This window comes from Peromyscus californicus, unplaced genomic scaffold (assembly GCF_007827085.1).
Source record: "Peromyscus californicus insignis strain IS unplaced genomic scaffold, ASM782708v3 Scaffold_12__1_contigs__length_115047231, whole genome shotgun sequence".
In the NCBI taxonomy this organism is placed as follows: domain Eukaryota; kingdom Metazoa; phylum Chordata; class Mammalia; order Rodentia; family Cricetidae; genus Peromyscus; species Peromyscus californicus.
The window spans coordinates 102,399,467-102,415,386 of record NW_026294413.1 but is presented as its reverse complement, the minus strand read 5'-3'; the positions used below and the strand labels follow the sequence as shown (position 1 = coordinate 102,415,386).

The 15,920-nt window shown below is 37.0% G+C and overlaps 1 protein-coding gene across 5 annotated transcripts in view; it reads left to right on the top strand.

Annotated features, from left to right (window-relative positions):
• Znf385d (zinc finger protein 385D) overlaps positions 1-15,538 on the top strand; it is a 957,149-nt gene extending 941,611 nt beyond the window's left edge. For all 5 annotated transcript variants that reach the window (XM_052734022.1, XM_052734021.1, XM_052734024.1 and 2 more), the window contains 3 exons: positions 9,979-10,157; positions 11,371-11,472; positions 12,588-15,538. In XM_052734022.1, the coding sequence (XP_052589982.1) occupies positions 9,979-10,157; positions 11,371-11,472; positions 12,588-12,821 (515 nt within the window). In that variant the 3' untranslated portion in view covers positions 12,822-15,538. The remainder of the gene's footprint in view (positions 1-9,978; positions 10,158-11,370; positions 11,473-12,587) is intronic.
• Positions 15,539-15,920: the final 382 nt, after the last annotated feature.

Genomic DNA, 15,920 nt, shown 5'->3' with positions numbered 1-15,920 from the left:
TCTTTTGTGGCATGGGTTTCAATTTGGACTCTTTAATGGATGGCCACTCCTACAAGTTCTGCACTACCTTTATCCCAGCACATTTTGCAGGCAGAAATAATTGTAGGTAGGAGGTTTTGTGGCTTGGTTGATGTCTCAACTCTTCTAAAGGAAGCCTTGCCTGGTTTGGGAAGAAGGTTGGTTCAGGTTCCATATCCCCCTTTACTAGGAGTCTTGCTAGGGTCACCTTCATTGATTCCTGGTAGTTTCCATTGCACTAGGTTCCTACTTCACCTCTGAAATGTTCCCCAATTCCAGTCATCTCTCTCAGTACTCTCTTCCTCCACACCCCCACCTAATCCATCCTGTTGCCATCCCTACCTGTCCCTAGTTTACCCACAAAATTATTGTATTTCCCCTTCCTAGCAAGATCCATGCATTCCCCACTTGGGCCTCCTTGTTACTTAGGCTCTCAGGGTCTGTGGATAGTATCATGATTATCTTTTCCTTTATAGCTAAACTTATAAGTGAGTACATGCAATGTTTGTCTTTTGGGTCTGGGTTAACTCACTCAGAATAATTTTCTCTAGTTCCATTCCTTTGCCTTTAAATTTCATGATGGTATTTTTTTTAACAACTCAGTAATGCTCCATTGTGTAAATGTACTGCATTTTCTTTATCCATTCTTTGGTTGAGAGATATCTAGGTTGTTTCTAGTTTCTGGCTCTTACAAATAAAGCTATAATTCACATGATTAAGCAAGTGTCCTTATGTTGGGATGGGTGTATCATCCAAGATGGTAAAATTGGATTTTGAGGTAGATTGATGCCCAATTTTCTGAGGAATATCCATATTGACTTCCATAGGGGCTGTGCACTCTCAACAGAAATGGAGGATTGTTCCCCTTGCTCCACATCCTACCCAGCATGAGCTCTCACTTGTGGGTTTTTTTTTTTATCTTAGCCATCCTGACAGGTGTAAGATGGACTTTCAAAGTAGCTTTGACTTGTATTTCCCTGATGGTTTTAGATATTTAATATTTCTTTAAGTGTTTCTTGGCCATTTGAAATTCCTCTGTTGAAATCTTGTAATTGGGTTTTTGGTTTGCTGATTTCTAGTATCTTGAGTTCTTTATATATTTCAGATATTAGCCCTCTGTCAGATGTGTGGTTGATGGAAATCTTTTCCTGTTCTGTAGGCTGCCATTTTGTCCTGTTGATAGTGTCTTTTGCCTTACAGAAGGTTTTCAGTTTTATGAGGTCCTATTTATTATTGATCTTAGTGTGTACACTATTGGTATTCTGCTTAGGAAGTTGTCTCCTGTGCCAAACATTCAAGCTATTTCCCAATTTCTTCTATCAGGTTCAGTGTACTTGAATTATCTTGAGGTCTTTGATCCACTTAGACTTAAGTTTTGTCCAGGTTGTGCAGGGTGATAGATAAATATCAAGTTGTAGTCTTTCCTAAGCCGACAAGCAGTTAGACCAGCACCATTTTTTTTCACTGCATAATCTTGTCTCCTTTGTCAAAAATCAGCTATCCATAGGTGGGTGGATTTACATCTGTGTCTTCAGTTCAATTCCATTGAACCTGTTTGTTTCTATGTCAATAGCATGAGGTTTTTATTACTGTAGCTCTATAGTAGAGCTTGGCATCAGGAATGGTGATACCCTCAGATATATATATTTTATTGCACAGAATTGTTTTGGCTACCTTGGGTTTTTGTTTGTTTTTCTATGTGAAGTTGAGTATTGTTCTTTCACAGTCTGTAAAGAATTGTGTAGGAATTGTGATGGGGACTGTGTTCAATCTGTAGATTGATTTTGGCAGGATGGCCATTTTTACTATGTTAATCCTGCCTATACATGAACATGAGAGATCTTTCCATCTTCTTCAGTTTCCTTCTTCAAAGACTTGAAGTTATTGTCCTACAGGTATTTCACTTGCTTGATTAGAGATATTCCAATTTCTTTTATACTTTTTGTGGCTATTGTGATGGATTTTGTTTCCCTGATTTCTTTCTCAATCAGTTTGTCATTTGTATATAGGAGGGCTACTAATTTTTTTCTGATTTAATCTTGTATCAAGCCACTTCACTGAAGGTGTATAACAGTTGTAGGAATTCTCTGGTAGAATTTTTTGGGTTGTTTATGTTTACTATTATATTATCTGCAAATAGCAATCCTTTAACTTTTTCCTTTCCAATTTATATCACTTTGATCTGCTTTAGCTGTCTTATTACTGTAGCTAGAATCTCAAATACATATTGAATAGATATGGAGAGAGTAGACAGCCTTTTCTTGTTCCTGATTTTAGTGGAATTGCTTTGAGTTTCTATTTATTTTCATTTTTGACTATAGGCTGGTTATAAATTACTTTTATTATGTTTATGAATGTCCCTGTATCCCTGATCTGTCCAGGACTCTTATCCTGAAGGGGTGTTGGATTTTGTCAAAGGCCTTTTCAGCAGCTAATGAGATGATCATGTGGGTTTTTTTTCTTTCAAATTATTTATATAGTGGATTATATTGACAGATTTGTTGAGCAATCCCTGCAACTCTGGGATGAAGCCCATTTGATCACGGTGGATGCTCTTTTTGATATGCTCTTTGATTCAGTTTGTGGGTATTTTGTTGATTATATCTGCATCAATGTTCACGAGGGAACTTGGTTTGTTATTCTCTTTCTTTGTTGAGCCATTTTGTGGTTTGGGTATGAGGATGACTGTAGCTTTATAAAATCAATTTGGCAATATTTCTTCTGTTTGTTGTGGAGTAATATGAGGAGTATTGATGTTATCTTGCCTTTGAAAATCTGGTAGAATTCTGTGCAAAAACTGTCTGGCCCTGGGCTTTTTTGGTTGGAAGCCTTTTAATGACTGTTTCTATTTCCTTGGCGGTTATAGGACTATTTAAATTGTTTATTGATCTTAATTCAACTTTGGTAAGTGGTATCTATCAAGAAAAGTTGTTCATTTCTTTTAGGTTTTCCAATTTTATGGGTTTTATGGGTTGTAGGCTTTTGAAGTATGACATAATGATTCTTTGTATTTTCTCGGTGGCTGTTGTTATATCCCCTTTTCATTTCTGATTGTGTTAATTTGGATATTTTCCCTCTATTATTTAGTTAGTTTGAATAAGGGTTTATCTATCTTGTCAATTTTCTTGAAGAACCAACTCTTTGTTTCACTGATTCTTTGTATTGTTCTCCTTATTCTTATTTTATTTATTTCAGCCTTCAGTTTGAGTACTTCCTGCTGTCTACTCCTATTGGGTGTGTTTGCTTTTTGTTCCAGAGTTTTCAGGTGTGCTGTTAAGTTGCTAGTATGAGATCTCTTCTATTTCTCTATGTAGGCACTTAGTGCTATGAACATTCCCCTTAGCACCACTTTCATTGTGTTCCATACATTTGGTTATGTTGTTCATCCATTTTCATTAAATTCTAGGAAGTCTTTAATTTCTTTCTTTATTTTGTTCTTTGACAGAGTAGTCTTCTTGTATCTTTTGAGACTTGTTTTGTGATATATTATATCAGTTCTGGAGAATGTTCCATGAGGCATTGAGAAGAAAGAGTATTCTTTTTGTTTGGGTGAAATGTTCTGTAGAAATCTGTTATGTCCATTTGGTTAATAGTGTCTGTTAGCTCCAGTACTTCTCTATTTAGTTTTTGTCTGGATGACCTACCTGTCCATTGGTGAGAGTAGGGTATTGAAGTCTCCCACTATCATTACTTGAGGGTCAGTGTGTGATTTAAACTTTAGTAGTGTTTCCTTTATAAACAGGGGTGCCTTTGTTTTTGGAGCATAGATGGTAAAAACTGAAAAAAAATTATCTTAGTTAACTTTTTCGTTGATGAGTATGAAGTGTCCTCTGTGTCTTTTGATTAACTTGGTTTGAAGTCTATTTTGTTAGATATTTGAATGGCTACATCAGCTTGTTTCTTAGGTCCACATGCTTGGAAATCATATTCCAAACCTTTACTCTGAAGTAATGTCTATCTTTGTTGCAGAGATGTTCTTTTTTTATGTAGCAGAAGGATCAATCCTATTTTCCCATCCATTCTTTCAGTCTGAGATTTTTTTAATTGGGAAATTGAGTCTATTGTTATTAAGAAATATCAATTACAAATGATTGTTAATTCCAGTTATTTTGTTGTTTTGGGTGGTGGTTCTCTCTCTCTCTCTCTCTCTCTCTCTCTCTCTCTCTCTCTCTCTCTCTCTCTCTCTCTCTTTCTGTTCTTAGGGTATTGCTGATGTGAGATTATTTATTGCCTGTGTTTTTGTGGGTGTAGTTAATCTCCTTAGGTTGGAGTTTTCCTTCTAGTACCTTCTGTTAGACTAGGTTTGTGGATATTGTTTAAATTTGGTTTTATCATGGAATATCTTGTTTTCTCCATTGTAATGATTGAAAGTTTTTCTGGGTATAATAGTCTGGGCTGGCATCTGTGGTATCTTAGTATCTGCAAGACATCTGTCCAGACCCTTCTGACTTTTTTAGTCTCCATTGAGAAGTCTGGTGTAATTCTAATAGGTCTCCCTTTATACATTACTTGGCCTTTTTCCTTTCCAGCTTTTAATATTCTTTCTTTGTTCTGAATGTTTAGTGTTTTGATTATTATGTGGGGAGGGCACTTTCTTTTCTCTTTTAATCCATATGATTTTCTGTAAGCTTCTTTTACCTTTATAGGCATGTCATTCTTTAGGTTAGGAAAATTTTCTTCTATGATTTTGTTAAAAATATTTTCTGGGCCTTTGTTCTGGGATTCTTCTCCTTCTTCTATTCCTATTATTTTTAGATTTGGTTCTTTCATAGTGTCCCAGATTTTCTGGATGTGTTGTGTAAAGGAATTTTTAGATTTCACATTTTCTTTGACTGATTTATCTATTTTTCTGTTGTATCTTCAACACCTAAGATTCTCTCTTTCATCTCTTGTATCCTGTTGGTGATATTTGTGTCTGTAGTTCCTGTTCACTTACCTAGACTTTCCCTTTCTAGAATTCCCTCAGTTTGTGTTTTCTTTATGACTTCTGTTTCCACTTTCAGATCTTGAACAGTTGAATTCTTTTCCATCAACTGTTTGTTTTTCTTGGCTATCTTTAAGGGATTCATTCATTCCCTCCAATTGTTTGTGTTTTCCTGGATTTCTTTAGGAAATTTGTGGTGTTCCTCTTTAAGGGCATCTATCATCTTTGTAAAGTTGATTTTATGGTCCTTTTTTGTGCTCTAACTGTGTTGGAATCTTCAGTGCTTCCTGTATTAGGATGGATGAAGTCTGGTGGTAATATATTGCCCAGGATGTTGTTGACTGTCTTCTAACACTGGCATTTAGGTATCTAGGTTTGGGGCGATTATAGGTATAGGTGATGATTTCTGAGTTTGTCTTTGTTGGATTCATGTTTTGTTCCTTGATTTGGATTTCCTCTCTTGTCTTCTTGCCAGAATGTCTTCAAGCCTGTGCTTGAGTAGAGGGTCTCTGCCCAAGTTGGAGGCTGGACTTCTGATGACAGGAGTGGCCTCTGGTCCAGCAGGAGGGTTCTGCCTGAGTTGGGGGCTAGAGATCTGGCAGCCTTAGAGGTGTGGGCAGGATAGGGTGGTGAGGAGAGGAGGAGCTGTTGAGGTTAGGATGGGAGGGTTCTCGGGAATTGCTGTAGATCCAAGGGTCTAGGAGTTACCTGGGGATCTGGGTGCTGGCATGATCTCTGTTGGAGCAGGTGCCTTCTGCTAGAAGGTCAGAAGTACTGCAATTTTTAATCCCTTGTGGCATTGGTTGGCCCTCTGACACTATGAATCTCATTCTAGATGCTTGATGTTTGTGAATATATTGTTTAATTTCTCCCAGAGACAAAATAAAAATGTAATTAACATGGAAGATGCATTCTATATGGGGGTCTGGGTGACCAAAGACTATTTTATAGTTAAAGGTCTTAAAGAAGAGTAGTTGGGCTTGTGATGCTCAGCATTCATTCTGGATATGCAGATTTAAGTACTTTCCTTCTTTAGTACACAGAAGACAGTACATAATGAACAGTATAAACAAACACACTAGAATAGCACCTGGTACTTTGTTGTTTGTGTGGATCACTTTAAGCTAGTAAACTAATGCTTATCCACAGCCCAAGTGAGAAGGCAGATAGATGACTATTGGCAGTTCCATGAAGCATTAAGATTGTAGTTACATAGTGCTAAACATAGGAGTGTAAATGGGCATTAAGGGATTAAATTTAAGGCATTGTAATTATTTATAAATGGGAAAATTGCAGACTATACCAAGATAGATTGTAGCAAGATAGATTTTCCCTCTGGAACTACCTTAGTAATGCTAACAAAGTTTGGATCAAGACATTTAAAAATACTCAGATTCTTTCTTCTTATAGTACCACTTATGAAAATCTTTATGAAAGAAACTATCAGATTTGTCATAAAAATTTAATGAGCATGATGCTTATTATAACCTAATTATTTAAAGAAAAAAGAAGTAATTCTAATTCCTAGTATTAGATTAGTGATTATCCATTGTGCTGTCATTAAAAATCATGTGAATTTATAAAAGAATATATGATTCCATAAGAATTTTTAATGCACTATCACTTTAGATAAGTTTTTCAAGCTTTTAAAATTTCACATATAAATAAGAGGATGGGAGATGGCTCATTAGGTAAAGTAAAGGCCTTGCCACACCAGCCTGGCAATCTGAGTTCAATCCATATATAAAGGTGAGAGGAAAGAACAGACTCCACAAAATTGTCCTCTGACCACCACAGTGTTCCATGGCACATACGTGCACAAATCTTAAATAAATTCAAATAGAAAATAAAAGACTGGCACATAGAAACCATTTTTCACATTTTGATAAATTCTAGTTGGTAGAACTATGTTTGGTTTCTTTTAAAAATATTTTCTGATTTTTTAACAAATTATTTACAATTGAAGGTTTTATTTATTAACTTGGTTTTTAGTTTCCCATCTCATTAACCTTTCCTCCATACAAACACCCAACTTGCAGAGCAGAAAAAGAAAGAAAGTCATAGGTCTGGGGTAGAGCTCTGCAGGAGGGTCCTTCCTTGGTATGTGTGAGGCTGTGGGTTCACTTCCTGGCACCACAGAGGAAGGAGGAGTAAGGGAAAGAAGGGAGGAGTTGGAAGAGGAAGAAGAGATGAAGGACTTGCAGGAAAAAGAAGAGGAGGAGGACAAAGAGAAAGATGTCCTAAAGATGACAGAGACAAGGATGACAAGCCCCTTTCCATTTTGGAACAGTATTTGGCTTGCCCAAAGTATATCAAACTAAACAAGCAGCAAACAGGCACGGGGGTTCTGAAAGCCTTATGACTTCTGAGTTTAAGCTGAGGTTTCTCCTTTCAGAAGACATGGAACTTCGAATGGAGAGCATTGTCAGTGTCAGCTTTATAAAGGTGGCAGTCTACCTGGCTTCCAAAGGTTCCTTTCCTCAGAAGGGGAGAAGTCAAAGGCAGAAGCAAGTTTGCAATGCCCTGCTGACCAGTCATGGAAGCAGGTCTCAGTTTTGCAAAAATGCGCACAGGATGCTGAAAACAGAAATGGTATCACTTGCCAGAGACACACTTTTCAGATGTCAGGATTCATGAAGCTCTGCTAAGTGGAAAAGGACATGAATTGTGGGCAACAACATAGGGTGGAGACATTCAAAAGACTTGAAGTAAAATCCATCTTTTCCAAAGGCTATTGCCGTGTAGAATGGTGTACTAAAGAAAGACTTGTATATGACTGTGCCCTAATGGTTTAGGAGTCCTTGGTATTTGGACACGTAGCTAGAAATTCATTTTCTGTTACTAGGATTTCCAATGGTGTTTGCTTTATGACCACATGCACGTCACCTGACCTTTCAGCACCTGTCTTGTCATCTCCAGAGAAGGGATAATAATAGCACTGAACTCTTAGGGTGGCAGTGAGCAGGAGAAATTTTAGCATAGCCTCTGAAATGCATTGAATAGTCAAGAAAGGTCATTTTAATAGCTGTGATGTTTATATTATTAATGCACACTTTCTCTCTCAAATGTATAAATGCTTTAAAATTAAGAGTATACTTTTTCCCTGAAGTTTAGCCACATTTAGAGAAAATACAGCTATCTTCACAGCTTGTTCATACTTTGAAAATCTCATAAAGACTACACAGTAGCTATTTATAATAACTGACATTCTGCAACTGTGTGCATAAGGTCACGTTGCACAAAAATTTGTCCATATTTGAGGATAAATGGTAGCCAGAGAGTCAACCACTTAGTTGAGGCCCCTATTATACCATCTTTGCTCCATTTTTAGATTTCATCTGTGTGTGTGTGTGTGTGTGTGTGTGTGTGTGTGTTCTACATATTAGGTACAAGTCACAAATGATTTGAAGCTAAGCTGAATAAGAGGTCCCTCATGAAAATCAGAATGAGAACTGGCCTACACCTTACACCTTCCTTAGCCAAAATGGCCTTATAAGTGCTTCCCATTTTGTCTGAAATATTTGGAAAATCATCTGTTCAGATAGCCATCCACATTTGTCTCATTTGCTTCCTAGGTGCAAGGGTGATCACCAAAAACAAGCAATGAGGCAACCTAGCGAGCACTGTGAGACTGTGGCTCAAGCCTCTGTGTATCCCCTCCTCCTGCAGGGTGCTAATTCTTTTCCTTAGTACGAGAGCGTTTTAATAGCTGTGCACTAAGAATAGTCATCATCATTGTGAGCAGCCTTTGTTGTAGGACTTTTTATTTGGACCTGGTGAAGTAATCCTCTTTTTGAATGAGGAAAATGTGACAATGAAGGTCTTTTCTGGATTTATCTCTTGTTTAGCATGATGTAATCTGTATCATACTCACAACATTGTTTTCTTATGAATATTCAAGAGTTCTGTACATGTGACTCAGAAACACCTTTTCTATATCTGTAGAACTGACCAACAATGTTTTAAATACAGGTAGAAAGGCTGAGCTACAAAAAAGGAAATTTAAAAATTAAAACAGCATAAAGAAAATTCCATAGCAAAAGCATATCATCATGGGGGTAAAATAAAGAAAATTTATTAGCTAGAAAAACATGGAATAATTTAAGCAATTTTTGAGGGGAAATTGCAAATATAAACTATATATAACAATGGTGATCCCAGAAAACAAATGTTAATGGTAGTTACATAAAGTTACATTAATTATGTGAGATAGCCCATACATAGATTAGTAGTTTAATATTAAAAAAAATATTTTCAGCATGGGTGCCTACCCTTTAAATAACTTCTCTTCTTGGTCACTTGTTTACATTTGAAATTATAATCCATCACTATCCTTACACATCTTTATTTGACAGGCTAAAAAGACTGCTCAGGGGTTAAAACTGCTTTTTGCTCTTGCAGAGGACACCATCTGTTCTCAGTACCCATGTCATGGGATGCACAACTGCCTATAAGTCCAGCTCCAGAGGATCTAACATCTTCTTCTGGATTCAAAAATTAAAAAAGGGCTGAAGAGATGACTCAGCCATTAAATGCTAGGCTCACAACCAAAAATAAAATTAAAAAATTAAAGTCATATTTACTATAAGTCTTCTTATTCGAGCCTAAAATGCGGGGACAGGAAAGCTTGCTTGCCTTCTATTTAGAAGTAGGTATTAGTGCCATGGCTGTAAGACCACCGTGACTAACCTGATTACATTTGGCACACACCACCTCCAACCGTACCTTCAGCAAACAGGTCACTCCTCCTCAGCTATCATTTATGCCAGTTTAGAATCAAGAGCAAATGGGACAAAATCACACCCATTGAATTTTGCCCCAGGCCTGACTTTACATACAAATAATGCTTTTATGTGGTATCAAGCATTTTAAAACGTTAATAATTTAATATCATCATATAAAACAAATGTTCCTTTTTGCAATCTACTGTGTCTGGGATGTATTTCAGTACAGCTTCAAGTTTGGTGTTCCATTTGAAGGCTATCATTAATACAATATTTTTCTCTTCTTTTGTTTTTTCCAAATATTCCTGATAGGTACTAAGCACAAAACAATGCTAGAAGCCCGAAATGGAAGTGGGACTATCAAGGCCTTTCCTCGGGCAGGAATGAAGGGTAAAGGACCTGTTAATAAGGGAAACACAGGCCTCCAAAACAAAACATTTCACTGTGAAATATGTGATGTGCATGTCAACTCGGAAACACAACTCAAACAGGTACCATAAAACTGAAAACCAGAGGGGACAACCTGTGATCAGCCTGTGTATGTTCCTGGTCTTCTCATGTCTTTCTTTTCCATCCATCCACCTTCCCATCCACCCACTCACTCATCCATAATTCATCTACCCATCCATCTACCTGGAAAACCATCCATATAACCACTCATCAATCTACACATTCATTTAAGTAACCACCCATCCACTTATCCATCAGTCCATTCATCCACCCACTCATCTGCCTATCATTTCCAGTCATCTATTCACCTATTCATTCACCAGTCCATCCAACCACCTCTTTATGTACCCATCAGTACATCATTCATCTACTGACACCCCATTTATCTTTTATTTACTGTTTCTATTTTAGCATGTGTTAACTTTAGTTTGTGAGGGAATACTAAAATGTAGTGGTTAATAAATAAAGCCTGTTGAAATTGTTGGCAATGAATTTGTCTGTTTCTTGTGTGGGCACTTTGGGAGGGGAAAGAGTATTAGAACTTTTCTGTACTGAATTTTCCTATCAAAACTGTTAGTTTTCTTTAAAGGCCAATATACAACATTCTAATTTTACTTATTTGGGTAGTTTTATGCTACAACTAATTTCATACTGTGCTTTTCCTTTATTTCTCATCCTTTCATTGTATGTATTTATTGTACGATATTTTGAATTCCTACAGCCACCTGCTGATGCAATGGCTAACAGTGGACACTCATTTGTGCTCCAAATAGCCTTCTAAAGAATCTGGTGGTACATTTCCAGCTGAAAGTTCAGTCCTCATATTGGGTTGTGGGTGGATGATATTTTTCACCTTAGTTTTTTATTTTTAGAATTTAAAGGGTTGGCATTTGGCTGCACAAATATGAGGATAAATATTAGTATGGAAATTCATTCCTGCCTGTCTGGGCATGTTTGTTTATTTGCACATAAAATTCCTGCAGACATCCTTTCCTCTGTAAATACTTTTTGGAGATGTGTGCTGTGATAAGGCAAAAGCAGAGGTGAAAGAAAATTGTTCTATTTATTAAAAATATATTAAAATGAATAGTGTGGAAGGCTTCAGGATTCAAAGCAGAAGTGTACAGTGCTCTTTTCCTTTTGTCTTTGTGCATCTTGCATGAAATCAGCATTATTTCCTTCCAGGTAAAAACAATATTTGTGAAGTGTTGTAAATGTGTTTTTTAAAGCTGTCATTTTGATTGCTTTCTGTAGCACATTAGCAGTAGAAGGCACAAAGACAGAGCTGCTGGGAAGCCCCCCAAACCAAAATACAGCCCCTACAACAAACTCCAGAAGACTGCGAATCCACTGGGGGTGAGTGACACTTTGCTTCTTCAAAGAGAATCTGATGTCCTTTATGTCCCACAGTCTGCTTTAGAGGTATTTGGGGTGGAGGCTGTCAGTTACTAAGTAGGATAGATGTACTATACTGAAGAAAGTATTAACAGTTGAGTTTCAGGTCCCGCCTGCCCTCCACCAATGGAACCCTGAGTCATGTGACTTGTTCCAGTGTTTGCCAGCTTTAACCTCAGCTCATCTATTTAAGCTGAGATTTGTCCCTGAGCACTAGAGAAAAGTCACGTTTTTGAACTGAATGAGCAAACACTTAGAATGTGGTCTTAATGTTATCAAACACTTTCAGAAAGGATGTCAAAGATAAACAAGTCCTTAAATTGTTGTGTTAAAGTGGTTATTAAATTTTGTCTGGGCATATTTGTTATGTTATATCCTCCAAAGTTTGTTATTTTAAAAACACTAGCTGGGCAGTGGTGGCACACACCTTTAATCCCAGCCCTCGGGAGGAAGAGCCAGGTGGAGCTCTGTGAGTTCGATGCCAGACCAGTCTACAGAGCGAGATCCAGGACAGGCATCAAAACTACACAGAGAAACTCTGTCTCGAAAAACTAAAAATAAGTAAATAAATAAATAAATAAAATAAAAATAAAAATAAAATCACTAACTCAAGGGTATGGTTTAGATTTTGTATAATGACGAGTTTTACATAGGACATTTACATGTCAGGAGAAATAGGTCCAGAAAATGCCCTCTCACAATACATCAATATGCTTTCTAGAGTAGAACACATGGCGGTATAAATAATGTCATTTTTAAAATAACTATGTGCTGCACGACATTTGCTGAGTGTACAAAGATTAGCACAATATTCTTCTGCACTTTTCTTCAAAAAGGTATAAATTACAACTAGAATGCAAAAAATGGTTGATTTCATCTCTGGAAGATGCTTAAGCATGCTTGGTGGGCTAATGGGAGTTATCTTCAACCTTTCCAAAGAGATCAACTCTACACTTTGTACTTGAATTTGATCTTTCAACAGCACTTACCTTTGTAGCTGGCCTACCATTTTGGATTTCAACTACAAACTCTAAAACTTTTGTTCTTGATTCTTTTAAAATTTCTTGTCGTTGCAGGTAAAATTAGTATTTTCAAAAGAACCTTCAAAGCCACTGGCTCCCAGAATTCTCCCAAACCCACTGGCCGCTGCAGCAGCTGCAGCTGCTGTGGCAGTGAATTCCCCCTTCAGTCTTCGAACTGCTCCAGCAGCCACCCTCTTCCAGACCTCTGCACTTCCTCCAGCCCTCCTGCGGCCAGCTCCTGGACCCATTCGGACCACCCACACTCCTGTGCTCTTTGCTCCTTACTGAATTCCGAACAGGAGGTGTTGTACTGCAATAATTTTTAAGACAACAACATGAAACTAAAATCAAACAAAAGAACTATGCAGTGTTTATTTATAGTTTAAAGTGTATCTGAAGAGCCAGGACTTTTGATAGTAAAATGAAAAGATTATTAAAAAAAAAAGTGTGGGGGTGGGACTTGGGGGAGGGGAGGGAAGGCGTGGCATTTTCTCCAAATTAAAGCATCCTTCTTGAACACTGATTGTTTTAGAAGTTATCTCCAGCACTGAATCATAGTGGTATCTAGAACTTCCAAAGTCTTTGTGACTGTGCTTTTTTGGACACCTGTTTCCCCTGCATTGTCTTTCCTGCTTTCTAAAACAATTAATTATACATTGTCTAAGGGCATTAACTGGTTCCAATGTATATATAATAATTTACTCTGTAGATTATAATAATAATATATATATATAAAAGAAAAAAAGCAACAAAAACAAAAGCAACACTGTGAATAGTAGTGCCCTTGCTGGTCCTCTGGCTATGACAGCAGTTACTGGGTATGTATCCAAACAAAAGTAGATACAGTAGATGTCTTGTCAAACAATAGTGCTGTGTCTCAATCTTTGCCATTAGGTTTTAAAGAATTGCAAAAGGTAGAATGAACAGCTATTTCATACCTATAATCAATAAACAAGCAAACAAATACCAGATGGTATCTTGGAAGCCTACATGGTCAGCACCCCCCTCCTGTATGCTTAGAGGTAAAGAGGTACCAAGAAAGACACTTCATCACCAAATACTAGTTTCTCACTCAGAACAGGCATTGCTGGAGAAAGTGAAGTGTTTGGAATGGCAATGTATCTGAAAACCATTCATCCCATGTGTCATGGACAAGTAGTAAGAAATCATTATAACTTTTTAAATTCTAAAAATGAAGAGCCTTCAGAATCTCAGATGATGTAAAATGAGCACAGATCTACAAAAGCAGAGAAAATCAGTCATCTGCAATAACTCTTCATGTCATTCCAGTAGAGCCATAGCAAAAGGTTTTGCTTTAAATAGGAATGTATAAAGACAGACATAAGCATGAGCTATGGCTGTGTTTATTGTTATCTTTTTCCTACTGACATGACATAAATCCCTAACATACTTTTAAATGCTAGTACTGTCAAGAAAAATTAATCTGAGTTCATTGCACACCAATGATAGGACATCAACAAAGTATATTAGCAAGGTCCCCTAGACCATCATTTCTCTAGTGGCAATGTGAGATAAGAACTGCCTTTGATATTTACCACAGAGCTGAAAGTAATTGATGTTTTATCTTTAAAAAAGATTTATCAGGGGAATATATATATATATATATATATATATATATATATATATATATATGAATGTATGTATGTATATTGTATATATGTTAGAAAGATTAAGAAAATAACTTATAAAAAGAAAATCTATATGAGATAATTCTATAACCACTCAGTGTTACATGTTATCATTACATTGGTAACAAATGGCATGAAATAGCTGTGCCTTTAATTTGTGATAAAGGCAGTATGCTTTTTCCCATAGAAAGCTAACCTGCCCCCTATGGTTATGATGGGGCTGGATGCAGACAATTGCATTCAAGAATGATGACTTTCGACAAGAGAACAAGAACAAAACATGTTCACATCAGCCTTCTGTGACTTAGGATTAAGATAAAAAAATTATTTTTGAAAAGGTTTTATAAAGACTATTTAAAGCTATAGGGATGGACTGAGTGTGGCCTTCCCGGAACTTCTTTTATCTCAATTGTAGTTCCCTTCAGAGAAGAATAAAGAATTAAGGAGTCCCTGGACAGAGGTGTCTAGCACTTGTCATTTATATTTAAAGAACATGCATAGTGTGCTTGGTGCTGACTGTTAAATGTGGTCTTCTGAGGACTTTCCCAGTGTCTAGCTGTAGAATTTGTCATATATGTGTATCTTTAAAGCAGCTGGCTATATATATATATATATATGTTACTTAACAAACAACCAAAACATTTTAAAAGAGGAAAGCAAAAGAAAGATTGTCAAACAAACAAACAAACATGAAAAGCAGAAGGAAAATAAGAGTAAGAAAATACAATCATTCCATCAGTCTTTGGTACAAAGACCTTTCAGACATATCTGCCATTTTACATAGTGATTTCTCATTTACAGTCTGCTAAGTACCGCCTTCTGGTTTAGCGCGCATTTCTTTTACTTATTTGTTTTTTTTTTTTGCCTACGGATGGGGCTAGTTCAGCCAGGTGGACTTAGTTACCCAGAGTTTGTTACCATGTGACCAGCACTTGTAATTGTGTTGGATTTGAAGTTTCTTATCTGATTGTTCACTGTGTTTACTGCATCTCAGCCCTTCCACCCGACAGGTCACTTGTGGTACTACCAATGCAATTGCATCATAATGTGCTTTTGCTCTTCCTCCCATGTCCACCAAAGTGAAGGAAGCAGTCGGCAAGAAGTCAGGGCCCGTGGGTCACATGGAGTCCTGGGTCACAAGGCATTAATAACTTTAATGGTTTGCTGGGAACAAATAAATCAGCCATATTTTCTTCATCAGCCATATGAGAACACTCAGAAAAACCTGGACCCCGTCTGCCTCACTTTGCAACGGAAACTCTTTTGTTTAAATGGTCTCTTAAATTGGAGTTCTAAGCATAAGTTGTCTTTTATTCACTACCTAATAAAGGATGAAGCCTAACCATTGAACTTCAAGTGGATTCTCTGTGATTTCTTCCTTCTGCCCTATTTATTTATCTTCTCTCAGTCAGCATCTGTTATGGTACAGAATGCTACAAAGCAAGAGTCTTTTCCCAGGGGAGTTTTCTTCAGGAATAAAGATTAACAGTTCAAATTCCTCAGCAATTGTACTATGAAAATCCCCAAAGGTGGTCTGACTTCAGGGTTATGCATCCCTTTCTGTATATATCATACCTACCACAGTTATGGTAGGGTGAGTGCTTTACATTTCATTTGAAACAATATAAATACATTGAAAGAGCCAAAAACCCTGCAGAAAGCATTTGTACTACTCTTCCAGAGAATTTAGGCTAGTACCAACAGTTGTTGGGGTACTACTGTGTTTCTCTTCTGCAAA